This window comes from Gallinula chloropus (assembly GCF_964237585.1).
Source record: "Gallinula chloropus genome assembly, chromosome: 8".
NCBI classification, from domain to species: Eukaryota; Metazoa; Chordata; class Aves; order Gruiformes; family Rallidae; genus Gallinula; species Gallinula chloropus.
In genome coordinates this window covers 13,078,226-13,089,995 of record NC_140093.1, presented here as the reverse complement: position 1 = coordinate 13,089,995, position 11,770 = coordinate 13,078,226, and the positions used below count along the sequence as shown (strand labels likewise).

The 11,770-nt window shown below is 46.7% G+C and overlaps 1 protein-coding gene across 2 annotated transcripts in view; it reads left to right on the top strand.

The window, feature by feature from the left end:
* Positions 1 to 4,098: 4,098 nt before the first annotated feature.
* Positions 4,099 to 11,770, top strand: part of PDE6D (phosphodiesterase 6D) — a 38,306-nt gene continuing 30,634 nt past the window's right edge. For both annotated transcript variants that reach the window (XR_014617431.1, XM_084267119.1), the window contains exon 1: positions 4,099 to 4,229. Coding sequence is in view for 1 of the 2 variants with exons in the window: in XM_084267119.1 (XP_084123245.1) it covers positions 4,180 to 4,229 (50 nt within the window). In the remaining variant the exon portion in view is untranslated. The remainder of the gene's footprint in view (positions 4,230 to 11,770) is intronic.

Below are 11,770 nucleotides of genomic sequence, written 5' to 3'. Positions count from 1 at the left end.
AATCCTTTTGCCAAGAGCAAAGGGCTTCTGGCTTTCAGTCAGGTAGTCCCTGAAGATCAAACTGTGGTCTGGCTCCGCCAGGAAGAGGGAGCTTTCAGGGACTGAACATCAAAAACTATTAGGAAAACTGATGGGGCTTAGCCTGCGCCTCAGAGCCATCAGCAGCAGGTCCCCAGGGTCCCCATCCTCCAGTGAAGGGGTGTCAAACAAGCACAGAGATGCAGGTGTTGGGATGCTGTTGCGACGCTCTGGGCTTCACAGCAAATTGGATGTAAAAAACTAGGCTCTGTGCAGCAAGGGAACTCGGCCAGGGCTATAACGAGCCACTCAGTAATTTACTTAAGCCACGCTTAGATCTCATCTGCACTGGGAGGGAGAATTACCTCTTTAATCACATCCCAAACAGGCCCTCCACCACGGTTCGTGTCACCCCGCAGACAGGCTGGAACAGTTGCCTTGGGCAAGCAGTGCGTGGCCTCATTTGTCTCAAGACTCCTTAAAGCCGAAGTCCCAGGCTGAAATAGAAACACATACTTGTGAGCTATTTCACATGGATCATTTTTGCAACCCCTTGCTGGAGTCTGTAGGAAAAAATCACCTGCGTTGGCCCCACACAGGTCAGCCAAGAGGGTCTTCTAGTCAGTCTGTCCTGACACCTCCCGACTGCAGCCAGCCAGCCTGGCTGACTGACGTGGGCTTTGGAGGGTAGTGTCAGCTAAGCTCAGCTTTTGGGATGGATTTCTTTTAACAAGAAAAATACCAGGTTGCCCAGCTGTCACATCCCCTTTAAAACTGCTATTGCAACCTCTTGCTCCACCCACGCAGCTCTCTGTGTGCAGGGAGACGTTAATCCATTTTATCTTTTAATGTTGGTGTTATCTCTTGACTCGCTCCAGCTCTTCCCTTTGTGATTCTGCCATCCAGGTCCCTTCTGGACAGTAGATCACTCACATTATTTCCCTGCGGTGCCTGAGAAAAGAATCCGTAAATCCAGAGTACTCCCCCAGGCAGTGGGGCTGTGGAGACCCAGAGAGGCTTTGAGAACATGGTTTCTCTCAGTTGGAAGCTGAGGCATCAAAATCACCCCTAAGGGACAGACACCAGCAGAGTGACACCCCTCTACCCTGCAGCTTCCATCACACCAGCTTTGGTGTGTCGTTCTTCAGCACCCTGTGCCTCCAGCTGCTCATCCCACCATGTGCCTCCTGCACGCCAGGCTGGTGGCACCAGCTTTGCCCCTTGCAGGTGTGCACCTCTCTGTGCCCTGGGACACGATACTGGAGCTGGTTCTTCCTCTCCTGAAGTCCTAAATCTGATGTAGCATTGGCAGGAAAATTACCACCTGGCCTCACCAAGGAGAGGGCTGGCAGTGGGAGCACGTACTTCATGTTTCGTATCTTTTTTTCCTCACTTTTCATAAATAAGGTAGTTTAAATCAAAAACTCTTTTGAAAAAAAGTACTTTAGGACAACACAAGACCTTACCAACAGCCCACATAATACACATTATATTCAGAAATCATCCACTGGGCTACATTTAGCTACCAGGGTTGGGATCTGGTTCCTAAAGTGTCTGTAAGAATCTTACTACCCAGCCAACTGAAAGCAAAATAAAATCAACTGTTGGCACCATGGCCACACAAGAGTAGAAGCAGGTGCATCTACACATTACCAAATGGCCAGTAGCTCTAGGGGTAAACTGACCTGCTCAAATGCCAACAGGATTCTGGATGCAGTTTCATTTCTCATCTATGTGTGCTTTCACCATGCTTCAGCCATTTATCCTTTCTCCTTCCAGGCTTCTGACCCCAGCAGCTGCCAGCACACATCTCCAGAGCACAGGGTGATGGGAACTCCCACGCTCTGCTGAAGAAGCTGCTGAGCTCTCCACGTTTCACAGGACACAGAGACTAAGCTGCTCACTGGATTCTCATCTCACACCTCGGCCCAGTCAGGAGAGATGTGTGTCTGGGTGGTGATAAATATGCAATTATATCCCTTATATCCAGTGTGAGATGGAAGCCCCATCTTATGAAACCATCTCCCAGTTAGACTAGAGAAACATCAGCTTGTCTGCACTGTGAGAGAACAGCTTCTGGGGAAGGAGAAAGCAAGCTGAAGGCATCTTCTCACCTGCATTGGCAATGCAGGAACTATCACACCTGCCAGAGATGTGAAAGCAAAGGTGAGGTTTTTCAGTACAAAGTGGCACCAAGGGGTAGTGAGTGAGACTTGCAGCAGCTTTCTTACAAGTGGACTGGAAAGACAGTGTGCTCAACAGCATTGTTTGTGTTAATGCAGCTGCAGGTTCCCAGATCCCAGGGTTTCTGTCACTCTCTGCATTATGGTGTCATGTTCCACTGCTGGTTGTACCCAGAGCAGTCACAAGAAGTTCCCACTTCAGCCATGAGCTCTTTTGTAATTTTCCAGGAGTTCAAAAAAGAGAGATGCCAAACCTGTGCTTCCCTGCACAGCAAAGTGAATTTGGGAACTCTGGGCCAGAAAACACAAAGGCCCCCAAGTAAAATTCTGAACACTCTTGGCCCTCATTAGAGAAGCCCTTCAACACAACCAGAGTTCCTCACTGCAAGATCTGTTTGGTCTCTGGCTCTTTTGTCTATGAAGAGCCTGAATAGAGACAGGATTGAGTTCCTTGTCTTGTGAAAACCAGCATGTCATCCTTCCACCTGGCAGGCTCTTTCCCTACACACCATCATTTGTTTCTGCCTTCTTCAGAGCTGTTCTTTTTCTTGCTTGCCTTTTCTCCTCATCAGTCTTTCCTCTTTGGTGATCTTCAGTCCCTCTTCCTTAGATAGCATGCAATTACACAGTCTATCTAAAACCCAGGAAGGCCTCTTAATAAAAAATATATATTAGCACAGCATACCCCTGGCACTCTGCCCAGACTCAAAATGATCTGTTCATACACTTTTCAACTGCTGGTGTGGAACTGAGCATGGACCACATACATCAGGGGAATAAATGCTTCCTATTTCTATTATTAAGATCTCTTATTGGTTATACTGGCAGTGGCCTTGTTCTCAAGCATTAAATGCATCCTTTATTAACGTTCACCTTCTCCTCATTTGTTCAGCAGCTGATTTGGAGGCAAGCAGGGCTGCCAGGGTATTGATGGCACCTCGACTGTTCCCTGGTCCTGTTCTGAGCCTGGGTTACAACCGCTGCCTTTATTTTCCTCATGACTTATTAACGCTTCGTATTAGCTGCACTGGGCTTGTTAACAGAGGAGTTAATTTGTCCTGTGCACGTTAAAGAACAGCCTGGCTTCTGGGATGTGCTCACCAACCGTTCCCCCACGCCCTCCTCAGCCGCACAAAGGCCGAATACCCGCGGTACAGAGGCGGCGGCTTTTGTTCCAGGGAAAAACACTCCGTTTATTTCAAACCGCCTCCCTAACGCCGGCCCGAACGAGCCCCTCAGCACACCGCAGCAGCCCCGGGCCCGGGCACAGCAAGCAGCCGGGCCCCCCGCTACCCAGGCTCGCGGCAGGAGCCGGGCCGAGCTGCCGGCTCGCAACCCGGGGGATGGACTCGCAGCCAGAGCTGCCTGGGGAGAAGCGCAAGGGAGCTCCAGCAGCCCGGCCACAGCCCAGGCGGCCGGACGTTCGCCCGTCGGGCTGGCGCTGACCAGGCCCGCGGTGGCCTCTCCCCAGCTCGGCGACACCCCGCCGCGGCCTCCCCTCGCCCGGGCCGCCGCCACCGCCTGCCGGCCCCGGCCCGCGCCCCCCCGCGGCCCGGCCTCACAACGGCGGAGCAGAGCGACCAGGAAAGGTTTGTCCTGCGGCGACTCCCATCCCCCGGCGACGTCAGGCTCGGCCGGGGCGTACGCCTTAACGACCGCGGCGCAGCCGCCCTTGAATGAGGGAGGGAAGCGGACGAGCGGGCACGCCATCTGATTGGTCAATCTCGCCGTCCTTCTTGCTCCGGAAGGCGGGACGTCGAGGTAGTGACCACAGGTGATTGGTCAGAGCGGCGGGCCGCGGGGCGGGGCGAAGGGAGGACGCTTGGGTTGGTTGCGCCGGCCAGTGGCGGGTGCGAGGGAGTGAGGGGGGAGGGGTGGGGGGGTCCTGAGGCGCTGCTGTCACCGCCGCCTTCCCGCCCAGGCCCACGCAGCCAGGCCAGCCCGGCCCAGCCCCGTCCGCCCGCGGCGCGGCAGGACCATGTCGGCCACGGACGAGCGGGCCAAGGAGATCCTCCGGGGCTTCAAGCTGTATCCTCCCGACGGGGGCCGTGAGGCGGGCGGGCAGGACCCGGCTGGGAGAGAAGGGCGGGGGGGAAGGGCGGGGTGGGGGGGGACTCGGGACTACGGGGTTCGTCGCCCCCCTGTGGCGACAGCGACCCCCGGGGCGGGAAGGGGGGTTGTCATGGAAACGCCTCCCCGGTTGGGCTGTTCCCAATGGCGTCCTCCCCTCTCCGGTGGCGGGGGACGCCTGTCCCTCCCTCTAAGAACCGGCTGAAGCCCCGCGGGGCTGGGACCGGCCCCGAGCCGGCCGGGCGAGAGGGGGCACGGGGAAGGAGCCCCTGTGGCTTCGGGGCCTGGCTCCCGCCCTTGCTCCGCGGGTGGGCTGCTGTCAGCAGCGGGCTGGGTCCCGTGCGGGGCGGTGGCTGTGGCCTTCCCGGCCCCAACTCCGGCGTCCCGCCGCTCCGGAGCTGTCCGCCGGCTGGCTGCTGGGGGCGGCCGGAGGAGCGGGGCTGTGCAGCACAGGGAGCAGCGGCAGCCCCCACCTCGGCAGCCCGGACAGCTCACGGAGGGCAGGTGAAGCAGCTCGGCGGCCGGTGCTCTCGGTCCCAGGAGGATCTGATCCCTCCCCTCCGGCCTGCGCCTCTGCTCGGAAGGGAAACACCCGGTCTCCAGGTTCAGAAGTAACGAAGTACCTCGTTCCTTTCCCTGTTGTGAGGTACCAGCACACCTTGTATTGGTCGTACCATGTCTGTTATTGCTAGCACTGGCATACTGGAGGTGTTGATGCCTTTCTGCACAGCACATCTTAAAACTTTTCATGCCACGGCTTTCAAAACCCATCCTCATTTGTGTCTGTGTTATCAGAGTAAGAATTTAATGCTGATGAAATGAGATAGACCTGAGGTTGGAAGAGAAGCCAGAGCTTGTGTGCGCCCTGCCAGCTCAGGATTTCAGTGAAGTAGAGAGAGGCTCAGCCAAAAGGCCTGCGTGCAAACCAAGGGTGGGAGAAATACTCCACATGTAGAACAAGGCTACTGTATCTTAGTATAGCAGATTCTTGTAAGATTAGAAGACAGATGCAAGTGTGCTAGCTTGACCTTTCGACACCAGAAGAGAGTTAAGGATTGGTTTGTTTGATTTTTTTTCTAAACAATGAAAAGGACAAGGGAAACAGAATACCCTCTTAATCTAATACTATTATTTCTAAACAGTTTGGGGTTTTTTTGGTCCAGTGAGATGTTCATAATCCTCTGTGCCAGCTGTAGCAGGATCTGATTTTCTAGGTTGGATTTAGAGAGATGGCTGCTATCAAATCATAAGGAGATGCTTTTCTTAACTTTTGAACCATTATCACATCCCCCCAGCTTTTAGCACTGGATCTGGTTCCTTTGCTTCTGCTCTAGCACTAGTGTCAGTTCTATTTGTTTATGGTAATGTAGTATTTTAGATGTCAAAACATGATTTAAGAACCTTTTGTGCTAACAATTAGAAAAAGAATAAGCATCTGACAAGACCAGACCAAGCTGTTGGTAGAAGTGAGAAATGCTTAGAGAGTTAAGCTATGGAACAAACTTTGAAGTGCTTTTTGCATGTGTTTGTATATAGTCTTTGCTGGATAGCAGAATTTACATCAAGACCTTTGTCCACCTTTAAATGAAATAACACCCTTTGTTGTTTCTTGGCTTAAGCAGGGAATGTTTTTTGCCCTTCAAGAGGGAGGGTGTTAGAAGTTCACCTTAAGTTTGTCTATCTCAAGCAGCCATAGCACAGATTAAATACTCCACAGTTCCAGGTTGAAGTACTTTAAAAGTTTAGTCTCTTTTTGGCTTGTCCTTGGAAAAAAAAACAACCCAACCACCAAACAACTGGTATCAATTTTACTTGTGACAGGACAGTTTTAGGCAAAACCTTGACCGTGCTTTTTGAAAAATGTGTTACTTTGACAGCTCAGGTCACTGTCCCATGTAGGGGCCAGGTAGTATAAAGCCTGAGAAACCAGAAAGTTTCTTCAAACATTTCATAATGAAAAGTTCATAATGAACTTTCACAGAGTTAAAATAGCCAAAAAGAACACCTATGTATGCCTTTAGCAAGCCAGAGGAGTGGCTGAACAGACATTCCTTGTTAACGAGGAAGCCTTTGAGACACTGCACCATCCACACAGGAAAGCATTCGTGCCCAGATGCAACCGTGCTCTAAGGCAGCCATCAGCTCAGACTTCCACTTCCTATCCTGAGAGCAAGCGTGGATTCTAGAGAGCATTACATTTTGAAGAGATGCTTTTTTTCCCCACCCACTCCACTGCTGTGTGCTAATTTAATTTGCTTAATAGAAAGGAAGAGAAACATTTTCTGAAAAGCTGTTGATACTTTGAGTACTTTTTTTCTCCACCTCTCAGGAGGGAGTGAGTTCAACTCCATCACCTTAAGCACACCTAGCTAGCTTGGCACTTCAGACTGAACTTGCTTTTAGCACAAGAAGCAAACACAGTATTATGCCCAAGGTCTGTATGTATTGGATACAGTTGGTAGGGTAGAAAGCATCATTGAGGAAGCAAGCTTCCAAAATACTTGCTTTAACACAGGGTCTCTAACTGGAAATCCAGTTCACATTGAGTAATCAAAGTTTCCTCAAACAAATTCTGTTTACTTGTGGTTCCTGGGAAGATTAATTACAAGCTTTCCAACTGATTGGGACACACCACTGGAAATTAAATTATACCCTAGATTCACCTTCTAATTTTAATGCAGAGGTATTCTTTTCCTTCCTCTATGACATCAGTACAAAAATATGTTGTGGCAAGTGTCCTGAAAGTCAAGCCAGAAACACTCCCTCTTCTCATGGATTTTGCTATTTTAAAAGATATTAAAACCAAAGCAGAAATATGTGATGCTTGCAGGCAAATGAGGATATACATTTTACTCTATTATCCTGGTCCAAAGAATTTTTATGGCACTGGTTGAAAATTGAACACTGACAATCCAGTGAGTGTTGCAGTAAAATATTGAAAGCAGTCATCAAAAACTTCTATAGCTTGTCACTTCTTCAGAGATCCTGTTTCTTAGCAGAGCTTGTAAGTCTGTTTGTCAGCTCCCTTTTTCAGAGGCATTTGACTGAACATCCATTGTTACACTTAACATAATACCTACAAGTAGTCCAATACTGTGAGAATGCAGGCTTGTTGTTCAACTAGAAGCAATTAATCTTCAGTTACCAACCAAATTGATCATTCCTCTGGAGTATTAGCCAAGTCTTATTTCTGCAAGTATTTATGCACAGCTTGTCCTACAATCTCAAATACAGGGAATTTGATTATGCCTTTTTCTCCAGAAGATGGGACAGTTACTCTGTCAAGCTACTGAGTAGCATTTTACTTGACCTTACGTTTTAACACATTCTTCAGGCTTTGTTCTGTCATTCTGTTTTTAGAGTTGCTGGGTACTGTTAATACTAGGTATTTAACATCCCTTTTCATAAAGGGCTAACACAGATAATGTATTCCCTTAATAATCAAGGCCCAGGGTGGGTTTTTTATGGCTTTCCCCCAGATCTCTTGATAATTTGGGGGTTGCTTATTTATCTTTGCTCTGACAAATTAGCATCAGATCTTTTTTTGTTTTGAATGTACCTTGTTCACTAGAATGAGGACACTCAGAGTTACCCTATTTAATTTGGCTTGCCAGCATTTGGGTAGCACATGTGTTTTGCTTTCTTATATAGCATCCATGCCATAGATTAGAAATAGCCAATCGTGGTTTTCAGTAACAGATTCACATCCAACTCTTGAGGGACCACAGTTCAGCTTCTTTATACTTCTGCCTGTAATGTTCCAGCCAGAACAGCAAGGAAAAGAAAACCCAAACAAGTCAGGTGGGTCTCATAGCATAGTTAAGGTGCTAAGTCTTCTCAACATAGGAGTAAGCCCATCCATTTCTATTTTAAATCACAGAAGTCAAACAAGATATCACCTATTTTATTTTCTCCTGTACAGAGGAATCTCAGAATTGAATCTCCATAGGGTTAGTTGCCATATAGAATTTTATCCATTTAAGACAAGTTTCTCCATGGACTTCCATTTAAGGCTATGCAGTATACCTTATGGTACTTTAGAAGTTTCCTGATTCAAGTTAATAGGGTGAACATAAGCATGAAGAGACAATATTAACTGTAGGTCAGAATAATTATGGAGTTTTGAAACTATATTTATGGTCAGTATAAACACATACCTGTAGCTCAGGCACTCAAACATTTATAGGCAAAACTTTATATGTCAAAGCCTGTCCTACTTTCTGGAATCCTGAAAGTTCCCTGTGCATCATCCTGGTAGCTCCCAGAGCTTCTTCCAGTCCTCCTCTCACCATTGTTTTTCTGTGTAGGAAATCATTCTGGCAGAGCAGTAGCCTCCTAGAAAGGGGGTTAGAGCTGTAATGAAAAATACCAGAAACCATTAAAAGCTTCTATGAACTTTATATTATTCTGCAGAAAGAGAGCCTTCTGTTTCCAACTTCTACCTTGCTTCTGTACACACAGAAACTGTACTCAGTGCCAGCCTTGCCTATCAATTCCTAGATTAGTCACTGAAGTTTTGAATGCTGTATCAAGCTAGTTCAGAAGCTGAGCAATCCAAACAGAAGGTCCATCAAACCAAGTTTCCAATTTATTTGTTAGGCTGATAAATGTTTTAAGTGAGTAAGCAGCTAAAGATCTGTTGTACTAGTTACAAAACTAACAAGGTAGCAGCTTTAATTTGCTTTAAAATTCCCCTTTATTTTGAGGCTTCCTCTGCGTGTTTCCTCAGATCTAGGTTTGTTTAGACTTCTTGCAGTTGGATAGAAAGATGAATCACCAAATTCGTGGGTTGGAAGGAGACACTGGTCAGCTAAAAGGAGGAACAGGGCTGCCCAGCCTCTGAGCAGGGCACTCTGTAGAAAGCCAAAGCAGAACCTGCATGGAGCTTGCACCACTGCTGTTTGAAAACATTGAAAACACGAGTTTGTTCTCCCCCATCCATTTCTGGTTTGTAAACACTGGAACATTCTTCTGATACACAGACTTTATGATTTATAGGATATGAAAAAGTGTCCCTCTGCTGCTCTTGAGCTTTCATTACTACTTTCCTATCTACAAACCTTAGAGCATTTTACAACCAAGAATTGTCCACATTCCCAGTTAGTGTGACTGCAGAACAAGTTCCCACCCTGGCAGCATCACAAGATCTGTGTTTCAGAGAAGCCAGTTTCACATAGAAGCTGTAGCCAGCTTGTACTTGGGTGTTAAATGCGTGTCCCTGTGGTTAAGGTACCCTTACCATATCAGAATTGTTTCCAGCATTGACAGAAGTTCTGCAGCTCTGGCATGCTAAACAGACTCATCATGTTTCTTATACATAAGTCATGAGGAATACATGCAAATCAAGTGGGAGCAATCTTACCAGGTGTGGCTTTACCTGCCTCATTCCTCAGTGAGCACCAAAACCTTCATATCCTCCCTTAGCTTTCATTAAAAAAGGATAAATATTTAATTATGCTTAAACAACAATTTGTGTTAACATTGTATCTGAACAAGTTGCACTCAGTTTTCATTTCAGATTTAACACAATCCATCCATAGTGTTGGCAGCGATGCATTGTGCCCTTGACAGTGGAAGGGACACTGAGAGCTCCAGTCACAGGAAACAAATTGCCAGGTGCTACAGAGAATAAATCTAACACTGGTTTGAGAATGTAAGTTGACACCAAAGTCTGGGGGTTTCTTTTTAGTCAGCAGTATTATCTTAACACCTTGTTGTTACAATTTTATTTCTTAAGATTTGTGCTCTCATCTCTTCAAAGCTTACCTGTCCAGCCTGGCACTGGAAGTATGGCTTCAGTATTTTTAATTGCTTGCTTAGTGCTGACCTAGGAAGTTTCCTAAACAAAATTATCTTAATAGGCTATAAAGGAAATGAGGGAAAATAATCACAATTATTCTTTGCATCCTGAGCAGAGATCAGAATCATTGGTGTCTTATGCCACAACCCTTGTTACAGGATTTCTATATAGCAGAAGATATTCCCTACCCCTCACTCCACCCCCATGCATCTTCCCAGCCAACATGTCTAGATCTGGGTAAGCTTGAGTTTTTCTAAGAAAAAAGGGGAGGCATCTAAAAATTCTCAAATTAAACAGATAGTGCCCAGAGTAGGGTTTTTTTATAGACATCTGATGTGTCTGCCATTTAAAAGTGTTTTCTGTTAGCTAAAGCAGTTTCAGCATGAAAGCTGATTTCACATGATCTTACACATGCTTATCTACGATTTTAAGTTGATCTAGAAAGAACATCAAAAGAATTTTGTGATGTGCAAAAGATAGCAGACCATTACTCCAATTTCTGCAATTTATGGCATATAAGTCTCTGCTATTTCCCTATCTCTAAGCTGGGAAATTAAGGCCCCTTCATATTTTAACTCCATTGAAGATAGTGGAACGTTTTGTTTACATCTAGGTAGTCAAAGTCTGTGCAGGGGCAGGAGGTATGCTAGATTCCCAGGCACAGGAGACAAGCAGAAAGCATCATGATGTATTAAGGTCCACCTAGCATTAATGAATTTTGTCTTTTTTTGCATATTAGTATAGCAGATGTTATCCAAAGCTCTGTAAGCACCCAAAAGGTGACTTTTGCACATCTGTTGCTTGTGCATCCTAACGAGCAGATCATGTGTTTACACTTCGTGTGCAAGAAACTACAGGACAGAGCACTAAACACTAAAAAACAGTTTCAGGGTTGTCTTTTTATCCTGAGGCTTCCTCAGAAGCACCCACAGAAACCAGAGGCTCGGCACCCACGTAGCATCACTGCCAGAGCAGCATGAGGGAACAGAGGGTGGGTTTTGAGGACAGACTCCCACACACGCAGTGGGCATCGATCGCTGTGAAGTTTCCAGAGCCATTTGACATCACATCCTGGTAGGCACAGCAGGACTGTGGGAAGGCTCTGTCCAGAAGACACCTGACAGTAACTGAGGTTCTCATGAACAGCAGTAGGAACCACATCTCAGCTGCATATCACTAAATCCTGATGGACAGGCAGGCTTTTCAGTTGCAGTTAAGAGGAAGTTGAGATTCTGTTGTCAGATATCTCCTGAACAGAGTTCTCACTGTGACAGAAGTGTTAGGTACAGAAGAGACCTGAAGAAAACAGTATCAGATTAATTCAGCCATGAACAAACCTTTGAGTTGATTACATTCATGACTAGAGTATCAGGCAACATTATTCTGGAAGAATGTCAGGCTTAGGTAAAAAGCAAGGAAAAATATTTTCAGTCAGCCTTTGGGATAACAAAAACATCATGTTAATAAATTTACACACTCCTGTACTGAAAAGATTGCTTAAATAACTAGGAGGAATATTGACTTCCACTAACAAGAATTAGAGAACAAGGGATTTTACTACTTAGTAGTTCAATAGAGAGGGTTTCTTTTGGGTCAGTCTGTAGGTTATGCCACATACATAAACTTTGTCTATTCTGTGGAATCAGAAGCTCATTTGGTCCTTGGGACAGCCAATTATATCGCATCTTTTCCTATTTGT